Genomic DNA, 23571 nt, shown 5'->3' on the forward strand with positions numbered 1-23571 from the left:
CAGGAAATACACATCATGATCTAAATTAATATTATAATATGTTTATGTGTTTTTGGGACATGGGAGGACGCAGCAGTACGTCCATCTATTCAATATTCCTACCTCGTGTCCTCATTAGGGTCACGGGTGAACTGAAACTTATCTTTCCTGGTCTCCCACTGTGGTTACAGTGAAGCCTAGTGCTACATACGCTTTGTCATATTCTGGTATGGCAAAAAAAAAAAAAAAAAAAAAAAAAAAAAGCATGTTCCCCAAGGTCACACACCGTGCACCCCCGCCGCCTCACCCCCCACCCCACCCCGGCATCACAATGCACCCTCCCAGGGGGGCCTGCCTCACTATTTGATAGAGACTGCTTTAGCCTAACATTTACGTTTTTGGGACATAGAAAGATGTTCAGTGTTGCCCGTAAAAAAAAACTAACAAAAAAACCCCAACACTTCCCAAAATATGTTCTGAGACACAGGTGTGAAACTCAAGGCGCAGAGGCCGGGTACGGCCCGCCACTTCATTTTATTTGGCCCTCGAAAGCCTAGAAATAATATGTATCAATAAAGTACTCTAACTTTTCTTACTGAATGTATTATTTATTTCTATTGTGGGAGAAAACAAACTATATGTACTCCATGTATACACAATTTATGTTAACTTAAATACTGTGTATCCATCCCATCCATTTTCTACCGCTTATTCCCTTTTTGGGGTCGCGGGGGGCGCTGGCGCCTACCTCAGCTACAATCGGGCGGAAGGCGGGGTACACCCTGGACAAGTCGCCACCTCATCGCAGGGCCAACACAGATAGACAGACAACATTCACACTCACATTCACACACTAGGGCCAATTTAGTGTTGCCAATCAACCTATCCCCAGGTGCATGTCTTTGGAAGTGGGAGGAAGCCGGAGTACCCGGAGGGAACCCACGCATTCACGGGGAGAACATGCAAACTCCACACGGAAAGATCCCGAGCCTGGATTTGAACCCAGGACTGCAGGACCTTCGTATTGTGAGGCAGACGCACTAACCCCTCTGCCACCGTGAAGCCCTAAATACTGTGTAATTATGCCAAAATATATTTTCAAACATTCAAACCATTTTTTAAATACTAATACTAATTATTCCAAAGCAGGATATCCATCAAATTGTGCAATTTACTCAGTTTTTTTTTACATCATTTTCCTCTAAATTAAAAAAACTGGAATTTTGTTTTGTTTTTACTGTAATAAACTGTGGTGCCATTTTGGCCTTTACAGTCATAGAACGAAAAAATTATATATTTTTTTATTTGCTGTAAAAAACAACAACAAAAAAATGGCAACTCAGGTGCCAACATTTTACTGTAAAATTGCATTTTGTTTATTTACAGTAAAAACAAAAACATTAGTAAGTGTTCCAGTAAAATTCTGGCAACTGAGTCGCCTATTTTTTTGCAATAAAAAAAAAGTCATGTTTTTCCATTTACTTTAATACACACTAACATTTGAGGTGAAATTAATGCTACTTACCATATTTTTTTACATTTTAGTTTTTAAAAAAATCTACTAAAAAATGGCATTAAAATGTTTGATAATAGTATTCACTGTTAGAAGCCACACATAACAGTAAAATGACTTTGACACCTCTGTTTGCAATGGCTTTAAATCAATTAAGCAAGCCTGGTTTTCTTACCTTTGTGGTAGTAACAAGTAATAGAAGAGTTGCCTAAACAGGAAAACTGTGTTCCGGTAATAACCAATTATTTAAAACAAATGAGAGAGATGTTCATTTCAAAGGGCACTTGGTGAACAGAACCTCTCTATGGAGTCTATTAGCAGTTAATCAGATTAACAAGTATGTTTACAGCTTAAAGAGCAAACTATATCCAGAAACAAACAGGGAGCCCGTTTGAAGAAGAGTAAATATATTTACAGTTTTCTTTATGTCTTATATTGTAAAGACATGTAGTCCAGTTCTGATAAAAACATGCCAGTACAATAAAATCCACTGCCATTGCCCGCAGACATCTTAAAAATGCTCTCTGGGCTGCCGAGAGGAAGATAACTTTAAACATGCGGCAAGCATTATACACTGAACACCTTCCTTCATATAAACCACTAATACTGGAGAAACATGTATTCTTATGTTTTCAGTTTTAAAACGTGTAATTTTGAGCTAGTAACACACGCCATAGTTAACGAGCTGCCACGTTGAGGAGGATGTGTGAGCATGTATTGTAATGCGTTTGACCGTGGTGGCCTTTGAGAAGGGCAGTTGTTCAAAAGGATGTCAACTAATGTTTAGATATTATTTCAATGCTATTCCCTGTACACTCCAAATGTTTTGTTATAAAAGGTAGTTTGTACCTTTCATTTGCAACCCATCACAAATAAGCAAAATAAATGAAAAAAAACAATGCAGATATTTATACAAAATATGAAAGTATCGAGTAATTTGACCATATTCAAATTATTGGAAAAATCTGGTATTATAGTGTAAAAAATGTTTTCCAAATCCAATTGATTTTGATGACAATCCAAGACGTACCTAATTCCAATGTTGTTGTCGAGCAAATAGGTTTGATTACATCCTGACAAGCATAATATTTCAAAATTAAAAAGCTGATTGAAACACAAATAACCTAAAATACTTCAATCCAACATCAACAAAGTGTGCAAACTATAACATTGGGTGTACTGTACATTGTTGCATATGATTCACAATTAATAACTGGTGCAGACAGTCCAATGTAAACGAGTTTTTTTGGCATGTACTATGCAGCTTTCACCATGTATACTCATTTCCTGCACATCCACATTATCAAGCGCCTACCTTTTTTGTTTTGCTATGTTTGAAACATTCAGCAGACAACAATGTACCACTTTTTATGGCCATTTTAGACACAGTCCTGTGGTGCATCTACAATGGAACCCCCTTTTTTTTTTGCACCCTGGAGATACACTCATGGGAGACGCTGGCCGGCACTAACTGCAAGCGTGTGCTGCAATGTTCAACATGCAAGAAAATTCATATCGCAAAAAGTTTTTTTTCCATATATAAAACAAACTTCATTAAAAAAAATCCCAGACACTAAAACTTATCCATTTGATTTACCTTAATAAGTACTTCAGTAGCTATACAATCATAAAATAATATTGCTGAATAGTAGACATATCTAGTAACTGCCCCACAACAGTTTTAATCTTGATTAATCACACACTTTGCATGTGTTTTAATACATGCACATCTTAAATAGATCAGGCCCCAGTACACCTGCAAACATACAATGAGGGCGGCTAAATCACTACGGTTAAGGAAAATATAAAAATAAACATGTTATGGATCTTCATAGACCTACTTCTTTACGGTGCATCCAGAAAGTAATCACAGCGCTTCACTTTTTTCACAAGTCGTTATGTTGCAGCCTTATTCCAAAATGGAATACATTTATTTTTTTGTTCTTAGAATTCTACAGAAATACCCCATAATGACGATGTGATTTCTGGTCTTTAATTTTGGAAAATGTATTAAAAATAATAAACTTAAAAAAATACATGTACAAAAGTATTCATAGCCTTATATTTTGTTGATGCACCTTTGGCAGAAATTACAGTCTTTTTGAAGAAAATGCCACATTCTTTGTCGAGTTTTACCTAACAAATGGCTGACGTCTGGCCACCCTACCAACCGGGCCTGATTGGTGGATTGCTGCAGAGATAGTTGTCCCACTGGAACTTTCTCCTCTCTCCACAGAGGAATGCTGTAGTTCTGACGGAGTGACCTTTGGGTTCTTGGTCACCTCACTGAATAGTCTAAGATGACTTCAGCAATGTTCAAGACTTCAGCAATGTAAAGAGACATCCTGAATATAAACCAACGCTTCTCATTCAACCTGATGGAGTTTGAGAGGTGCTCCAAAGAGGAATGGGTGAAACTGGCCAAAGATACAGTAGGTGTGCCAAGCGTGTGGTATAATATTAAAAAATAATTGAGACTGAAATTGCTGCCAAAGGTCTAACAACAAAGTATTGAGCAAAGGGTCTGAATACTTATGTACATTTTGAATACATTTTCAATGTTCAAAAAAAAACTTTTCACATTGTCATTATGGGGTGTGGTCTGTAGAATTTTGAGGACTAAAATAACGTTATTCCATTTTGGAATAAGGATGTAACATGACAAAATGTGGAAAAAGTAAAGCCCTGTGAGTACTTTCCGGATGCACTGTACCTACAAAGAAGTGATCTCAACAATGCCTCGTTTGAGATGTGAGCGTGATGTTTCACACACTATTATAGGTAGGTGTCTCCACTTTACCTTAGTACGCAGGTGTAGAAGCCATTATCTTCCATTTCTGCAGACCTGAACCAGATTGAGTCATCTTCTTTACTCAGCCTATGGCCTGAGAAGATAATGGGCTCCTGGAAGGTGCAGAATAAATGCAGAATGAATATGACTTGCTGAAATACATTTATCTTCATTAAACTGCTACGTAAGAAAAATTCATCGGAGCGTTGGTCATTTGATATTTTAAACATGAAAGTATGTATTAAGAAAAAATTAAGGAATTTTTGGTCTTAACAGAATAAATACCTGAAAACTAAAAACAGACCAGAGCAATCTGGAATAATTTGAATTAAAAAAGAGCAAATATGAAAAAAAAAATACTATAATAATGACCATAAATAAGGAGGGAAAAACAAAAACCAAACTAGCTACACTTTACATAAAATGCATGAATGCACACTAACATGATTGTTTTTTACCAAACAATGTGTCTAAACCAGTGTTCTAATTGCACATTTAATAAATACTGTGGGTGTTCCGATATGGGTTTTATGCTGCTGATTCTGATCATCCATGAGTGAGATCGGCTGATACCAATACTGATACTAATCACAGATATCAACTGTATTTTTTTTATTTACAATATCTATTAATACTATTGACAGTTTAACAATATTAACACAAAATGCACAATAGTTACATATTCTCTTTCCCGACCGCAAATAGGCCGATACTGATTGTGGCAGATTGATAAGCACAGTCCTAATGAATACGTTTCAAACAATTTGTCATGTCTGATTATGATTTTGTGTGACCGTGCTGCCCTGAGCATCCCCGATCTTGTTGGTTCTTGAAGCTAAGCAGTGGCTGGCCTGGTTAGTAGTTGGATGGGAGACGGCTTAGGAATACCACGTGCTGTCTGACCTTTGGACTCTTTAAGTTCCTTTTTTTTCTCACTCTGTTTTGTCACCATGACGACCAATCAGTTCACCTGTCATGTCTCACACCTGCTTTCAATCACCACATCTCTATTCAAGCTTGTCATTTTATGTTGGTCGTCCTGGCGTCATTGTGTTTCTTTTCATGCTTTGTCCATGCCAGTTTTTTTCATGCCAAAGTCCTTGCTACTCTTGTCCAGCCATAGTGTTATTTGCATTATGTTCATAGTTTGTTAAAGTGTTAGTTTTGTCTCTTTTCCCAAGTTATGCCTCCGCAGCGAGTGCTTTTTGTTTGTACCTTTTTTTAGTTAAAATTAAATCATGTTTTTAACTGAACGCCATTTTTTGAGTAGTCTGTCTGCTTTCCTGGGAGAACGAGCCCGCAGCAACCTGCAACCCCCCCAACCTGACACAATTAATTTAAACTAAATCGGACACTGGAAAAATACAATTTGCTGTCCATCCCTTCATCTTCAAATTCGACCAGTGATTTTTAAAATGTGTTACGCAGATCCCTTTAGTGGTACCCTAAATAATCACTTAACAAAATACTCAGTGTTACTGTTCAAAATGTGTGTAATGCGACAGTGGCCAAAACATCGTGATTACTTGTAAAATAAAACCTCTGTCTTGTTTTTAATAAATACTTGGACCAACTACACTCCTGTATTTTAATGTTGGTCATTATGGTTGGAAACTCAAGTTTTTTCCGAGGTAGTATTTGGTGAAAATAAATTCAGAACTACTGAATTATACTATACCATCAATTATACTGAATCCCTCAGAAGTTATATCTTTTATACATATTTGTGTTATTACCTTAACTTAATTTTCTTAAAAATCTATATACAAATTGTGGTTGAAATTTGCACTTTAGTAGTTTCTCTGGTAAACTCAGTACTGTTATATGTTAACACCTCTGAAAAATGTGAAATATTCCACAAGTCACATGGTCCACAGGAAGTGGCATAATTCAAATCTCCTGCAGGCCAAAAACAAGTTAACTTATTTATTTTCTGGATATTCGATATTATTTCAGCTGTGACAGGGGAGGTGTTTTTATTTCTTTGTTTAAGATACAATCTTCTGTTGAATCACTGTGCTTTGTATCTAGAGTTGTTCCAAAACCGATATTTTGCTACCAGTGCCAACATGTATTTTGATACCTTTCAATACTTTCCAAAATAAATTGGATCATAAAAAACATTTTTTGGCTTCATTTTTACAGGATATCTTTTGATACATTAAACATTTTATTCTTATTGCACTCAAAATAACCATTTTAGAAGATTTAAATTACGTTTGTATAAGGCATTAGACTCACTGGGCTTTTATTGTTGCACTGAAAGAACAATTACAATTATACATATTATATACAATATATTACAATATAAAAAAAAAACCTTTACCGACACTGTTTTAAATGCTTCATGATTATGATTGCCACTATTGGTCTGTGCTTTAAGACAAATAAAATATTAGTAAAACAAAACTATGTATACAAGTACACATATAAGACATGTAGCAGGTAAAACACACACTGCAGCATTTTTATTATTATTTTTTTTTTTTACAAAAGTCAATCATTTCACTTGCATTAGTTTGCGCTCCATGGGTGGTTTGGACTCCGCTAATATTTGGCATGAAACCAAACAGTTGTGTGCACGTCTACGATATGTGCAGAGCGGGGAAGATAATTAACTACATGACTTTTAAACTTATTGTGCAGGTCTCGATTATTGTTATCACAATGTTTATCTAACTTTGAAGCACATATTGTAATACTTTATTCATGCCACCATTGGCGAGGCATGTTTTGAAGCACCTCTTGCACCCTAACATCTCCATATTGTGCTTCATCACCCTCTTTGTTAACCAGTAGAATTTCCTCTATTTGCCATTTTTCCTCTGCATGCTATTTCTGCTTGTGTACTTTGTGAGTGTGTGCGCACTGACACAGTCAACATGCTCCTCGGCTCAGCAACGTCACCACTACACGGAAGGATGCGGATAGAAAAAATACCGATAATTTTCTAAGGCAGTACATTACCGTTTTCAATTCATAAGTACCGCGGGACATTTGAGTACCGGTATTGAGTTGTTTGGATTTACCTCAATTGTGGCAGTTGACAAGGCCACACATCGTAGGCATTATGAGTATTACCGGATAAATTGTTTGCGACAATTAGCGTTTCACACTCAAATGAGTCATCAGTGTGCATTATCAGTTTTGGAGTTGAAAATAGATACACATTTTAGTATATTTTTAGAGTTATAACCAGCAATTTACTATATCTTTGTGTAAAAAAATAGTGTGTTATCAAGCTTATGAGATGCGATGCATTGTTCATTTTTTAAATAGTTTTTTGGTTTGTTTTTAATGATAATATCAATGAGGGACTTTTAATCACTGCTATTTTGAAATTGTTACTAATATTGATAATATTCATGTTTGATTCACTGCTTTTAGATTGTACGGTGTCATGTTTGTGTGTCCTCAATTGCTCTGTTTATTGCTATTCTGAATGTTGCTGGGTCGGGTTTGGTTTTGGAATTTGATTGCATTATTATGTATTTTTTTGTTGGATTGATTAATACATTCATTAAAAAAACAGCAATTTGAAAGAGAGACCCCATTATATTCCTGGTGTTTACGTGTACAGTATACCACAGTATAGTGTATGTAATATCACAGTGTAAGAGATCATAGGCACTGTAGCTAGGGGGAGGCAACTTTCAGAGATGTATGAGGTTATTGAACAGGTTCATTCATTTTGTAAGCATTTCACATTCCTTAAGCTAAGAATGGAATCAGGTTTTTTTTAATTCCATGCAGATTTTTATAAAGAAGACAATATTTTTCATTCATTTATTTGACGAATGTGTATTCTATGAACGCCATACCTACTGCACAATGCCTGTTACCTCATTTTGCCTCTGGAAAAATAATAAGCCAACAAACTTTTGACTTTTTTTGTGTTGTTTTTTTACCTCTGCATCTCCTTTGTTCTTGTACCAGATGAGACGAAGTTTGGCATTGGTGGCCATGGTGTAGTTGGTGCGGATGTAGCTGTAGAACAAGGCACATTTCACTCGTGCTGGCTCACCAGCCAGAACGTGGTACTCCTTCAGATCCACTGACCAGTCGATACACCCATCAACTGATGAAGGAAATAAAGAATACCACATGAATTGATATTGCAGTCACGTACAAAATCTCCATTAAACTGTTAAAAATAATTTGGGTTGATTGATTGATTGAAACCCTTTATTAGTAGATTGCACAGTACAGTACATCTTCTGTACAATTGACCACTAAATGGTAACACCAGAATATGTTTTTCAACTTGTTTAAGTCAGGGTCCACATTAATCAATTCATGGCATACTTGCAACCTTGAGACCTCCGATTTCGGGAGGTGGGAGGTGGGGGGCGTGGTTTGGGGCGTGGTTAAGAGGAGAGGAGTATATTTGTGTTGTGTGCGCAGTTGTGCATTGCACTCTCTAAAAGCTGTAGATGTTATAGTCACATATGCATGATTGATTGATTGATTGAAACTTTTATTAGTAGATTGCACAGTACATATTTTGTACAATTGACCACTAAATGGTAACACCCAAATATGTTTTTCAACTTGTTTAAGTCGGGGTCCACGTTAATCATTTCATGGTACAAATATATACTATCAGCATAATACAGTCATCACACAAGTTAATCATCATATTATAATATCAATTATTTACATTATTTACAATCCGGGGGGTGGGATGAGGAGTTTTGGTTGATATCAGTACTTCAGTCATCAACAATTGCATCAACAGAGAAATGGACATTGAAAAAGTGTAGGTCTTACTTAGTAGGATATGTACAGCGAGCAGAGAACATAGTGAGTTCAGATATTATAAGAACAAGTATATACATTAGAAATACATTCGATTATTTACATTAGGCTATTTACAATCCGGGGAAATGGGATGTGAATGGAGGTGGATATTATTAGTAAAGGGTTGAAGTTGCCTGGACGTGTCGTGGTGCATGTACAGTAGATGGCAGTGTTGTCCTGTTTAAGAGTGTCACAACATTGCTGTTTACGGCAGAAGGACTACTTTACGATTGACAAAAACGTGACTGCTGTTGTTGTGTGTTGTTACCGCGCTGGGAGGACGTTAATGAAACTGCCCAACAATAAACCCACATAAAAAACCAAGAACTCGCCCTCGATCATTCTACAGTTATATAATGTCATTGGGCAGACACGCTGTTTATATTGTGGGAAAGCGGATGTGAAAACAGGCTGTCCTCACTCAGGTCCGCATGGAGCTAGAGGGGGCGTGGCCTCCAGCTCCGCCTGAATCTTGGAAGATTTTCGGGAGCAAATTTGTCCCGGGAGGTTTTTGGGAGAGGCGCTGAATTTCGGGAGTCTTCCAGAAAATCCGGGTGGGTTGGCAAGTATGATTCATGGAAACACTTTAGTATGGGGAACACATATTCACCATTAATTAGTTGCTTATCAACATGCAAATTAGTAACATATTGGCTCTTGATTAGTCATTATTAAGTACTTATTAATGTCTTATTCTGCATTGCCTTATTACACAACAGGTAAGACATTAACTAAGAGTCTTTCCTAAATAACCTCAGAATTATTGCTTTTTGGTAACCCGAACCCTAACCCTTAAATGTCCCCCTACTGTCCAAATAACTCAAAATTAAGTTTTTGTTACTTTAATAAGCAACAAATTAATGGGGCGGCATAGCTCGGTTGGTAGAGTGGCCGTGCCAGCAATTTGAAGGTTGCAGGTTCGATTCCCGCTTGCGTCATCCTAGTCACTGCCGTTGTGTCATTGGGCAAGGCACTTTACCCACCTGCTCCCAGTGCCACCCACACTGGTTTAAATGTAACTTCGATATTGCATTTCACTATGTAAAGCGCTTTGAGTCACTAGAGAAAAGCGCTATATAAATATAATTCACTTCACATTCACAATGGTGAATGTGTTCCCCACAATAAAGTTTTACCATTATTTGTTATGAAATAGTTGTCTTTATAAGGAAACACATTTGAAAAAAGAGAAAAGGACAGAAGATGTGACATTACATATTCAATGAAAGGTATAAGAGGTGATGGAGGCAAAATATATCAGCAATGTTCGAGTGAGTTTTAGGTACCTGGGATGAACCACAAACAAGTTGCTTTTACATTCATTCTCTTCCATATAATATTTTCTTTTGACTTATTCTTTCTCCTTAGTCTCAGGCTAAGATACATGCTCCCTGTTTTAAGTGCCTGAGGCACTTTCTGTGAGGCCTTAAAATAAAACAGTACTGTCCTGAAGAGATAAAGCTTTCTGACCTGCCATACACCCCAGAAATACCTCATCAGCTTCATATGCGTATTGTCTTCCTCTGTTTTGTTTATTGACCACAGCCACAAGAGACACAATGCAAAGCAGCTGTCTTTATTCTTTACAAATGTCCGATGATTGATGAATCACCAAATGTCAGCCTTTTGGATCAGGGTTTAAGTCTGCAGTCAGCTTAGATGAAAATAAATCATTACATCTTTAAAGAAGGATGACCATGACACAAAGAAATATTTTTTTTGTATTTAATTTATAAATTTTTAATCCAATCCATCCATCCATTTTCTATCGCGTGTAACTCTCAGGTCGCGGGGGGCTGAGCCTAACCATTTAATTAATTGGTAAGGCAGAGTGAGTAACATTCACACGGTTTTGTCTAACATTTTTTTTCAATAGCATTATAGTTTTTTTTTAATTGTGAAACATTGACATGAAATATTGTTGTATTGTTAAAAAAGGAACATCAGCGCATCTTTGCAATCAAGATACAACCAACAATTTAAAGACTTAATTTTTTCTAGATTGTGCGGGATGTGTAATACCACGTACATAAATATATAGCTTTTGCAATAAACATTAAGTCAGGGGAGATTTAGAATATCGCTATGCAAAGATTGTTTAATGGCAGTCATTCAATCTTGGAATCCTTCACAATGAACACTGCAGTAAAAGTAAATCCATTTTCTACCCCTTATTCCCTTTTGGGGTTGCGGGGGGCGCTGGCGCCTATCTCAGCTACAATTGGGCGGAAGGCGGGGTACACCCTGGACAAGTCGCCACCTCATCGCAGGGCCAACACAGATAGACAGACAACATTCACACTCACATTCACAAACTAGGGCCAATTTAGTGTTGCCAATCAACCTATCCCCAGGTGCATGTCTTTGGAAGTGGGAGGAAGCCGGAGTACCCGGAGGGAACCCACGCATTCACGGGGAGGACATGCAAACTCCACACAGAAAGATCCCGAGCCTGGATTTGAACCCAGGACTGCAGGACCTTCGTATTGTGAGGCAGACGGACTAACCCCTCTGCCACCGTGAAGCCCGTAAAAGTAAATGTTTTGCTTATTTACAAATAACAGAAAACTGTCCAAATTTAGATTGGGTTCCCAGCTTATATTCTGTGTTTGTATGTATTTTACAATTGTTGAATACTTTTTCAAAGTAAATAACCTGAGCTATTTAGTCACCCCTCTTTTGTCTTGGCAATCAATTCTCATGCTCAAATCCACACCTGTAGCAATATCTCAGAAGCCTCATCCAGACCTTCTGTGTCGGGTGTGCACCCGCCCTGTGTGTGTTATACCCAACGATGTATTTACTCTGGCTCTGTTGAGATCTGTCTGGGTTCAGTTGTTGTCTAATGATTCTTCTGTTTGTGTTCGTGCATGCCAGTTAGTGTCCCATTCATGCTTCCTTCTCCAGCAATTTCTCATATTTCGGGAGGAAAAAGATAGAGGTCTATTTAACCAACCCCGAACCTTCAGTGACAGCATTCAAAATTTCCAAAACATGATGGTACAACTTTAATTTCAGCTCAGTGAATATGTTCTAAACTGCTAAAAGTGGTTTGGATGATGCATCACACAGTCAACCAACTTGATATTCACTGGATGCAGGGTTACCTTGTTTTCCATAAACCCCACTTTTGCAAGATTCGGTTTCAACGTTAAAACAATGCATGGAAAAAGGGGTCCCATTGCTTGTGTATTATTCTGGTGATATAAGTGGCCAAACTTTAGACTCTAGAAATAGGTAAATGATTCTAGAAAAAGGTTCCACAGCCTCCGTAGCAGAACCTCCAGGTTCTGTAACAGCTTCTTCCCTCAGGCCGTAAGACTCTTGAACGCATTAAAATAATCCCCTCAATTCTCACCAAAAATGGATTAACTCGCTGGAATATAAAGACAATATAACATACATCCATGAACATGGAAGCATATGCAAAAGTGCAATATATTTATCTGAACAGTAATCTATGTATTTATTTCTGCACCTTATTGTTTTTTTACCCTGCACTACCATGCGCTAATGCAACAACATTTTGTTCTTATCTGTACTGTGAAGTTACAATTTTAATGATGATAAAAAGGGAGTCTAAGTCTAAGTCTAAGTCTAAACAGATAATCCCATCGGTTAGTTTCTCAGTTTCAGTGTTTTTTTTTTATTTAGTACCTGTGCAAAATAACCCACTTTAACTTCTGTCAAGATGTTATAAAAATAAAACTCAACACCTGCCAGTCAGGGGCCATTGGAATTGTCCCAACTATACCCAACCTTCTTAAAATTAATGTAAACAATCTACTTGTTTGTGCAAACTTAAGGTCAATCCATCTATATATTTTCTACCACTTGAGCCTTACAGGGTCACGAGGGGTGCCGGAGCCTATCTTAGCTGCATTCGGGTACAAGTCGCCACCTCATCACAGGGCCAACACAGATAGACAGACAACATTCACACTCACATTCACACACTAGGGCCAATTTAGTCTTGCCAATCAACCTATCCCCAGGTGCATGTCTTTGGAAGTGGGAGGAAGCCGGAGTACCCGGAGGGAACCCACGCAGTCACGGGGAGAACATGCAAACTCCACACAGAAAGATCCCGAGCCCGGGATTGAACCCAGGACTACTCAGGACCTTCGTTTTGTGAGGCAGATGCACTAACCCCTCTTCCACCGTGCTGCCCGGTTATAATGTGTTTTTGAAAATTTTATTGAAAAAATGAAAATGGAGGAATAGAGGCCAGCCAAAGTTGGCCATTCAGAAATGTTGAGCTGACAAGATTTGACCAATGCGAGAAACTGAGATACACATTTGGCTCCTTGGGCTTAAGTCATTCATTTGTATAACATCCCATGACTCACATAAACAATAAACACACACACATACACTCCTCACATCACAATCACTAAAGAAACACACTCAGAGAGCATGGAGCTTAAGGCCATACACATCTGCTGGCCATTCTACCAAAGTTGAATCCAATGGTTAATTCACCAGTGCTTTCTCATTTGCTTTTGCATGTGTGACTTTGCATGTGTGGGTGTTAAATGTGTCTCCATCATGGTTATGTGTCAGTGTACATGCTGGAGCACAGCTGTGTTTGATTGTGTGGGCGGGGTTTCGCCATGAGCAAATATTATCCCCTGCAAATGGATTTTCTCTCAAAATGCAACCAAGATAATCTCATCGATTTTGGAAACAATGGCATAGTTTCCGCAAACCACAAACAAAGATAGACACATTTACCCAACCGTCAACCTCCATATATACATAAAAAACGGATGAACAGGATACCATACATTATACAACAGCAGTATGTGTTGTTTATAAACGAAAAACAGCTTTGAAATAAATGATGTGGATGTCAGAAACCAAACATATCACAGCATGTCTTAAAAAGGAAAATACGCCACACAAAGTTCTAAGGAGTAGCATCAGTACGGAGGCTGGACCTATCAACATATTAGAAAAAACATCCTGTGGGGTGCACCACTGAAGGAAATGAACTGAAGTTGCAATACCAATATCAATATTACACTTTTTACTTTTCTGCTTATTGCATGGCAGGGGACCATTAACACATTTCAGAAGCTGTTATTTCACAGTCAAATTGTAAAGTACTGCTTTAAAAAGCACCAGCTGTGGCTGTGTGACAGTGGCTGTCCATGGTTCTGAATGTCAAACGGTTCTGCTCCGCTGACAAATAACACGACATGTAATTGAGCGCTAGTGCTAAAGTTAAATTTACACGTTTGGGGACACATTAAATACTCATCACTTGTTGATGTATCGTATTTTATTATTCACTCGTTTTGATTGGCGACTTACCCTGACATAGTGTTTATTTAAGCGTTTAATATTCACCTAAACATTGATTTACCATTTGTATCAGGAAGCAAATTAACTGTTTCTGGCAGCACGGTGGAGGAGGGGTTAATGCGTCACAATACGAAGATCCTGAGTTCAATCCCGGGCTCGGATATTTCTGTGTGGAGTTTGCATGCTCTCCCCGTGACTGTGTGGGTTCCCTCCGGGTACTCCGGCTTCCTCCCACTTCCAAAGACATGCACGTGGGAATAGGTTGATTAGCAACACTAAATCGGCCCTAGTGTGTGAATGTGAGTATTAATGTTGTCTCCCCATCTGTGTTGGCCCTGCAATGAAATGGTGTCTTGTCCAGGCTGTACACCGCCTTCCGCCCGAATGCAAATGAAAGAGGCCCCAGTGACCCTGAAAGGGACATGCTGTTCAAAATGGATGGAAGGATGGATGTTAAAGACAAAACACCTACCATGGAATTGGGAAAGTAGTCTATTCTAGCCAATATCATGTTTGCTTCATTAGTTGATGTATTACTATCGCAAATAGGGACACACGCTGACCCTGAGGACCCTGCATATTTGAAATATTCACAATATTTTAAACTCTAAAGCAGTGACATAAAATGTATTGATAGTAGGGATGAGAATCGGTTCGCAGCATGCACATTCCTTAGAATCACTTGCCATTTTTCAAACGAATGCCATTATGCAACCTGCATAGTGATGTCAGTTTGTGACTATAGTTTGTGGTCAAAAGCTTGCACATATTTGGCACAGTAGCCACTCCTTTTTTTTGGTAGGTAGATTTCCAATTGTAGTCAGACAAAAGCTGCATGTTTCCCTCCCACCAGATTTTTACTCAGTCATTAAATAGTTGAAATTTAAAAAAAACTAAATATCATGTAATCATGTACCAAATAATGCAAATAATCTCAGCAAATCAACTTTAAATGTGAAAAAAATATGTGATATTAACTATTTACATGCCAAGTGAAGTATTTTAAGCTGTTATATATAATGATTTTGATGATCATGGCGGGAATGTGCCTCTTAAAGGGGAACTGCAATATTTTTTTTGCAGTTTTGCCTATCGTTTACAAAACAAGACAAAACAAACAAAAACAGTTTTAAGGTTGTTATATACATATACATATTTATATCATCATCATCATCATCATCATCTTCCGCTTATCCGAGGTCGGGTCGCGGGGGCAACAGCCTAAGCAGGGAAACCCAGACTTCCCTCTCCCCAGCCACTTCGTCTAGCTCTTCCCGGGGGATCCCGAGGCGTTCCCAGGCCAGCCGGGAGACATAGTCTTCCCAACGTGTCCTGGGTCTTCCCCGTGGCCTCCTACCGGTTGGACGTGCCCTAAACACCTCCCGAGGGAGGCGTTCGGGTGGCATCCTGACCAGATGCCTGAACCACCTCATCTGGCTCCTCTCGATGTGAAGGAGCAGCGGCTTTACTTTGAGTCCCTCCCGGATGGCAGAGCTTCTCACCCTATCTCTAAGGCAGAGCCCTGCCACACGGCGGAGGAAACTCATTTCGGCCGCTTGTACCCTGATCTTATCCTTTCGGTCATGACCCAAAGCTCATGACCATAGGTGAGGATGGGAACGTAGATCGACCGGTAAATTGAGAGCTTTGCCTTCAGGCTCAGCTCCTTCTTCACCACAACGGATCGGTACAACGTCCGCATTTCTGAAGACGCCGCACCGATCCGCCTGTCGATCTCACGATCCACTCTTCCCTCACTCGTGAACAAGACTCCTAGGTACTTGAACTCTTCCACTTGGGGCAGGAGTTATATATAATAATATATATATCTATAATAATATATATATATATATATATATATATATATATATATATATATATATATATATATATATATATATATATATATATATATATATATATATATATATATATTATATATATATACATATATATATATATGGAGCAATTTAGTCTGCCTCTTAATCCCTTTGAAAATACATAAAAAAATGTAAACAAATACTTTTACAATTAAATTCTGTGACCTGTATAATAACCAATTGTTTTAGTAGTAGCGGACACGGAACAAGCGTTTATCTAGCGTAGTAATACATTGTCTTGCAACGGCATGCTTCGGCATTACTTGTAAGCTAACTACCGTAAAAGGTGAGCTAGCTTTTGCATCAGCAGCTGAATTGCTTTTGAGTTTGTAATGCACAATATAATGCGATAAAACACTAATCTGTACTGACTTAAAAACATGAACAATAATATTACATTATCTGCAAAGTCTTAGCCCAAATGTCATGTTTTGTTTGTACACACACATGTAGTTGTAAAGACAAGCATGACATGTTGCATGTGCCATGATCAATATTCAAGTGACTCACTCAATGGACAGTTTTCTGTTTGGTCCAGCTAGCCGGGGAATTTGACTTTCGGGTGAGCACTCCATTTATTTCAGCATAGCTTGGCTCTAAGTTCCATATTTACACTGCCAAGTCATGCCGACCTCACTCTCTCAGCTCCAAAGTTTTACACTGTGTTCTTGCTCGCTTCTATAAGCAGCAGTTCATCCTCTGTATACTCAGGTTAGAAAAAGATAAGGTTGTTAATTCTCATATGTCCATAAATAGTCGTCTTTGTTATCTGTTACCAAGTCTGCCAGGATTAGAACACACACACGCTTGTTTCCGAAGTGGAAACACACAGCTGTTGCCGAAAGTTGGAAGTGCACTATGGAAACGGAAAAGGAAAATAATCTGAAAAAAGAGGTTCCGGTAAATGCATAAAATTATCAAAATATGGTAAATATTGAACATATTACATATTGTTATGATTGTGTCAGTTACATTATATAAATATTTGCAGTGTATATACAAAAAGTTGATGAAGGAATTTTACGTTTTTTATAGGGCTTTGAAGGCTGAACGGTGAATACCAATAGCCGCAAATTGCAAGTATTTTTTTTTTTTTAAATCATCGTTAGAATCTTAAAATAAAGGTATGTGTGTTTGTGTCACATAATTATTGTGAATGATAGCCAAAATTGTAAAACAACGTGCTGTCCTCCTTTCAGACTTCACTGTAGGCCTTGTAAAGTCATGTTACCTCCAAAGTCTACAAGATTGATGCTAACCCATCTTTTTGTTGGGCTTTTTTTTTCCTAATAAGAATCGATAAGAGAACCAATGAAGTTAAACTCAAAGTACCAATGATTGTCACACACACACTGGGTGTGGTGAAATTTGTCCTCTGCATTTGACCCATCCTCTTGATCATTCCCTGGGAAGTGAGAGGAACAGTGGGCAGCAGCAGTGCCACGCCCGGGAATCATTTCTGGTGATTTAACCCCCAATTCCAACCCTTGATGCTGAGTGCCAAGCAGGGAGGCAATGAGTCCCATTTTTATATAGTCTTTGGTATGACTCGGCCGGGGTTTGAACTCACAACCTACTGATCTAATAAAGAACCAAATCGTTAAGCAAAAAGTAGAATGGAACTGGAAAATCTTGCCAATTCCCATCCCCTATTTGCTACCTTTAGTGCACTTAGTTTATCCTCTCATTTCACTTGGAAAAGTCAATGTTTTTCCTGTGGGATAGTGAAAATAAATGGGTTTTTGTTTTGTGCTCGGTACAGCAGATTTTGTTCATGCCTGTCAGTAACACAGCCATTCACAGCCTGCGGCCTTTCTGCACACATCCCATAATCCTTAGCAGCATCACTAAACCTGAACTCACACACAAACACACCCACAAATTGTTGTCATAGAAGAGTCAGACCTGAATAAATGGAGTTGACCACAATCTGCCCTCTGTCTAAAGCTGCCATACACTAGAATTTATTCACCCTGCTTCCGCCAAACGAACATTCATGATTCTTCCAGAAAACTCATTATTGGACAAAAAATAAATAAACCGTCATCAAACACCTGCTATTAAAGTGTTCTGAGCCAGTCCGATAGGAGCTTAAGGGGTGTTTCCAGTCATCACACATATAGTGCAGTATACTTCATATACAGTACTGTATGATGTATTCCAACTCTTATCATCCCTCAGATGGTCGCATAGAGATAGGCTAATAGCACAAAGTGTCACTCAAAATATCCTAAAGCCTTTCATCAAACAATTTCCCTTTTAAATGTATACACTTTTTAAACACGTCACTTTGACAAATTCCCTACGGTCATTTTATCTACAACAATTGGAGAGCAACTTAGACAAAATCTGTCACTTCAGCTGCTTGTCCGAGCCACCGACCCACCACCAGACTGTCTGCAAGGAGCTAAGCCCGCCCTCGCTCAGTGGCTGAAGAGAGTTGCGTCAATCAAAAAATGCACAGAATGGGTCCTTCATTCATCAATCTGTCCATTTGTGAGCAAGTGCACAGAGAATTCAATCACCTCAACTTTATGATGCCCAGTATAATTCATAAACGGTACATAGATTTGATGCTGCTCAGGTTGTACGGTATACCTGTATAAGTATAGTACCGCGATACTATTCATTATTTTTGGTATTATATCGCTTCTGAAACGTACTGGTCCTGCACCATCCCCTCACCCGCGTCATCGTCTCGTCGTGCCATTGCTGGTGTTACGAGCAGAAGAGCATGTTCGGTAACACACAATCACGAATTACTTACAAGCAGACACGGCGTGTAGACAGAAAAGGGAGAACAGACATTGTGGCTTAAAAACCAAAGATAAAGGTAAAATAATAACACTAAAAAGCCCTCATGAAGAGATGCTCTAAGACATGGCTAGCTAGCGGTTAACGTTCATCCGGCGTAGGCAGTGTTTTAGCGACTTCTAAATCACTAATCCTCGCCTCCACGGCGACAAATAAAGTGAATTTCTGACAAGTATCATCCCTGCAGGACAAGGAATAGCTAAACATGCTTTACCACACACCGTAGCTCACCAGCATCAAAATGTAAACAAACGCCATTGGTGGATCTACACCTAACATCCACTGTAATGAGATCAAGTACAGGCACGTATCTAGTCGATACTACTATGATTACGTCAAAATCTTATTTTGTTTTTTTTAAATGTATATTATGTTTATCATCTCAGAAAATATGACCCTGGACACATGAGGACTTTGAATATGAACAATATATGATCCTGTAATTACTTGGTATCGGATTGATACCCAAATTTGTGGTGTCATCCAAAACTAATGTAAAGTATCAAACAACAGAAGAATAAGTGATTATTAAATTTTAACAGAAGTGTAGACAGAACATGTTAAACGTGAAAGTAAGCAGATATTAACAGTAAATGAACAAGTAGATTAATAATTTGTGTTCTTCCACTTGTCCTTAATAATGTTGACAAAATAATACAATGATAAATGATACAACATGTTACTGCATACGTCAGCGGACTAATTAGGAGCCTTTGGTTGTTTACTTACTACTAAAAGACAAGTTGTCTTGTATGTTCACTATTTTATTTAAGGACTTAACTGCAAAAAGAAACATATGTTTAAGGTACCCTAAGATTTGTCGTTAGATTAAAGCCAATATGCAGTTTTTGGGGTCCCCTTTATTTAGAAAAGTACCAAAAAGTACCGAAAACGGCGAAAAGTATCTAAATAATTCTAGTACCAGTACTAAAATATTGGTATCGTTACAACACTAGTTGCTGCAGTCGGTAACAATACATACAACTAACATATAACTGCTGCATTGTTATGGACAATACTGCACAATAAGTACAATTTAATAAATATTTGATTACATTCCGAAATTATTATAATAGAAGCAATTGCAAAGTAAAAGTCAAGTTCTTTTTTCTCTGGGTACCAACTACACCAAGCCCAGTAGACCCATAAAGCTAATTATTAGACTATTAAAGGACAGTGTTTATATCTTTTACAGGGCCACAAAGGAGCATGTGGGTCTCTAAGCAGTTTAAGTTAAGTATTAATCAGCAGTACCTTTTAGAAATGTCAATTCGGTGACAAGCCACTGTACATGGAATTCCACACGCTGTCCCCCTTGAAAGTTAGATGAAATGACATATAAAAATTGATGGCAGTCTGAGCAACACTTGATTCAATTTACTTTTCGCAATACACAATTATCAGTTGCTTAATTTTCGTATGTGACTAACCTGGTTGGGTAAGGTTGGGAGGAGCAGCATTGGAGATACATTATTTGTTCTCAATTTCCAAGCCAAAAGAAGAGAGACCTTTAGCCTTTCAGATGTGTGCCGCTTTATTTCCTAAAACATGGTTAAACCCTGACGTGCAAAATCAGTGGCGTTCCCCTTCACTTGAGGTTCTTTCTCAAACTATCTCAAACTAGCAAGTTCACATCATATCAGTACATGACAGCATAAAAGCAAAAACACACTGTGCGTTGCTGTTAAGTTCTGTCAAAAATGCTGCCTTGAAACTCTATGCATCATTAATGTTGAAAGAGTGAGTAAAAGTGCAGATCCGATGCTAAATATTTCATACCAAAATCCAATGGCCAAAAAAGCAAGGACGCCAAAGTTTAAAAAATATATTTACATAAATGAATCTTGATATATGTCAACATATTTTATGTGCAATTTAATTAAGAATGCAATTCAAGAGGGTCCACTTGAAGGACACACTGAGAATCTTAACATTCTACTTACAACTCGGCTGCATTGGGACATGTGCAGTTGATACATTGCAACCGAGGCCACCTCAAAATGTTTGTCTTACAAATGTGGCTGCTCTTTTTGTTTTGTTTTTTTGATTAGGCAAAGACAGAAAAAAACATGTATGCCTGTGAGAAAATGGCAAATAGAGGAAGAATACATAGAGAACTAGAATATGCAAAGAAAATGAAAAGGCATGTGTTCCAAGGGACAAAACAAAGCCTCAAGTGCATACAGTAAATAAACTAACCATTTAATTAGTATGACACAGTGCAGCTCTACAACCACAGTAAGTAAATAAAATAAATAGTATTTTTAAAGTGTCAATCATACAGTAACTCTGTAATAAATCTTGTTAGATTTTACAAATAGTTTTTTTATCAGACTCAAGGTCCATAATAATAATTAAAAAAAAACATACCACACTCAATACATGAAAACAGATGACTTATCTTAGACAGTGCTTAACAAGACAATCATATCAATGTTTCCACAAATGTGATCGATATCGCTCATCACTGACAAGAGGCTTAACCAGCTGAGCAATGATGGCATTCTGACAAACATGAAGTAATGAAGTATCCATTGAGTAAATGATCCGACACCTGCATAACGTGATTTTATATTGGCGATATGTATTTTTTTAATTCATTTATATCAAAGTAACTACATGTGACTGCACACCTAATTCACTTTTGTGTTACTTGAATTGCTGGTGATTAAAAAGACATTGCTTGAAGGAGCTTTCTTAATAAGTGTTAAATTGGGTTTAGGTAAAAAAGAAAATCTTCATTCTTCTCCTCTTTGCTGATGAGATCAGATTTTGCGGCTTTCCCCCGACCACGCTTACTGTGTTGCGATTGGCCAGACTGTACGTTTTTGGCTTGGGACAAAACCCCCCAAAAATCGGTTAAGAGTTAATGTTAGCAGCAAACGGTAACAAAGACTTGGACATTTGATATATTTGCATGTTCATCTGTCTGTGAAATGGCGGGAGCAGAGACCATGAGCTTGGTCTTTAGCTTGAAAACCGTATTAGTTGCTATCTTACTCTGGTTTAGATACACATTTCTTACATTTTAAATATACTGTACACATAAGTCTTAAAGATGCAACAGTACAAAATGTCAATTAAAATGTGAAGACACAGTATATGCATGGTTGACATGGTGGCCTCGCACTCAGGTTGAATTTTTGCTTTGTTATTTTTGAGTGGAAGTTGTCTCTGCACCAGCTTCCTTGCAGATTCCCCCCAATAATATATGTTGGATTCATTTGAGGTTCTAGATTGTTTACAGGTCTGAAAGTAAGTGTGAATGGTTGTTTGTTTATATGTGTCCTGTGATTGACTGAAGACAAGTCCAGGCTATAGCCCTGAGTCACCTCCAATAGGCTACAGGTCACCTGGGACAAAAATGAGGGGAAGAGGTATAGAACATAGATGGATGCATGGCTTTGCACAATGGAAGTGACAGTGACAGTTACATGCAGTATTACAAAAAAAACACATTATTTTTCTACACAGTACATGTTTGACACTTCAACAATATCTTCTCATTCTGTTTTACCGTAATGAGAAACAGGTAATAGCATTACTTTGGTGGCTCCCACAGCGGCATGTTTATGACGGGTGAAACACAATGCAAGTATCCTCTCAGCAGGATAAAGCTTTAAAATATTGCGTTGAATCTCTTTGTATATATCTGCATTTTCATATGTAAACTTCTCACCACCTAATTTGTCACTTTGTCACCGGGATTTGCAGTACACCTTTTCCCACATTTGTTGAACACACACACACACACACACACACACACACACACACACACACACACACACACACACACACACACACACACACACAGCGAGTGTCCCATAGGCCTTCCTTATGCCTGTCATTAATAAAGAAATTGCAGCACACCTGCTCACTGACAGCACCCAGCAGTGAAGGAGAAGGGGTGTGAGTAATCGTGTAGGTATATACAGTGTACGTTAAAGTGCAACGGTGTGATAAAGGTAGAACAAAATAGAACATAACAAAAGTAATTTAATTTTTTTTTTGTCGTAACAAAAATAACTTCAAATGACTTAACATGGACTCACCCACACCGAGTTTGTTAACTAATTGTGAAACTTTATTACAACAATTATCCATATACAAAAGCTAAAACCTTCTCTTGAACAGCCTTATTTTCTTTGAGTTATTTTGTTAAGAAAATTAGCATTTTTTTTCTCCAAAGTGAACTATCCCAACATTAATGCTCGGTTAAAGGCCTACTGAAACCCACTACTACCCACCACGCAGTCTGATAGTTTATATATCAATGATGAAATATTAACACTGCAACACATGCCCATACGGCATTTTTAGTTTACTAAATTGCAAGTTTAATTTCTCGGGAGTTTCTTCTTGAAAATGTCGCGTAATGATGAGGTGTACGCGTGACGTCACGGGCTGTTAGGAAATATGAGCGCTGCACACACACGCACAGCTAAAAGTCGTCTGCTTTAACGGCATAATTACACAGTATTTTGGAG

General features: G+C 38.0%; 1 protein-coding gene across 2 annotated transcripts in view; it reads right to left on the reverse strand.

The window, feature by feature from the left end:
• Positions 1–23571, reverse strand: part of il1rapl2 (interleukin 1 receptor accessory protein-like 2) — a 761422-nt gene that overhangs the window by 266514 nt on the left and 471337 nt on the right. For both annotated transcript variants that reach the window (XM_061901658.1, XM_061901657.1), the window contains exons 3-4: positions 8192–8361; positions 4293–4396 (exon numbers count right to left, since the gene is read on the reverse strand). In XM_061901658.1, coding sequence (XP_061757642.1) covers positions 4293–4396; positions 8192–8361 — 274 coding nt within the window. The remainder of the gene's footprint in view (positions 1–4292; positions 4397–8191; positions 8362–23571) is intronic.

The sequence above is a fragment of the Nerophis ophidion genome, linkage group LG05 (genome assembly GCF_033978795.1).
Source record: "Nerophis ophidion isolate RoL-2023_Sa linkage group LG05, RoL_Noph_v1.0, whole genome shotgun sequence".
Taxonomy (NCBI): Eukaryota; Metazoa; Chordata; class Actinopteri; order Syngnathiformes; family Syngnathidae; genus Nerophis; species Nerophis ophidion.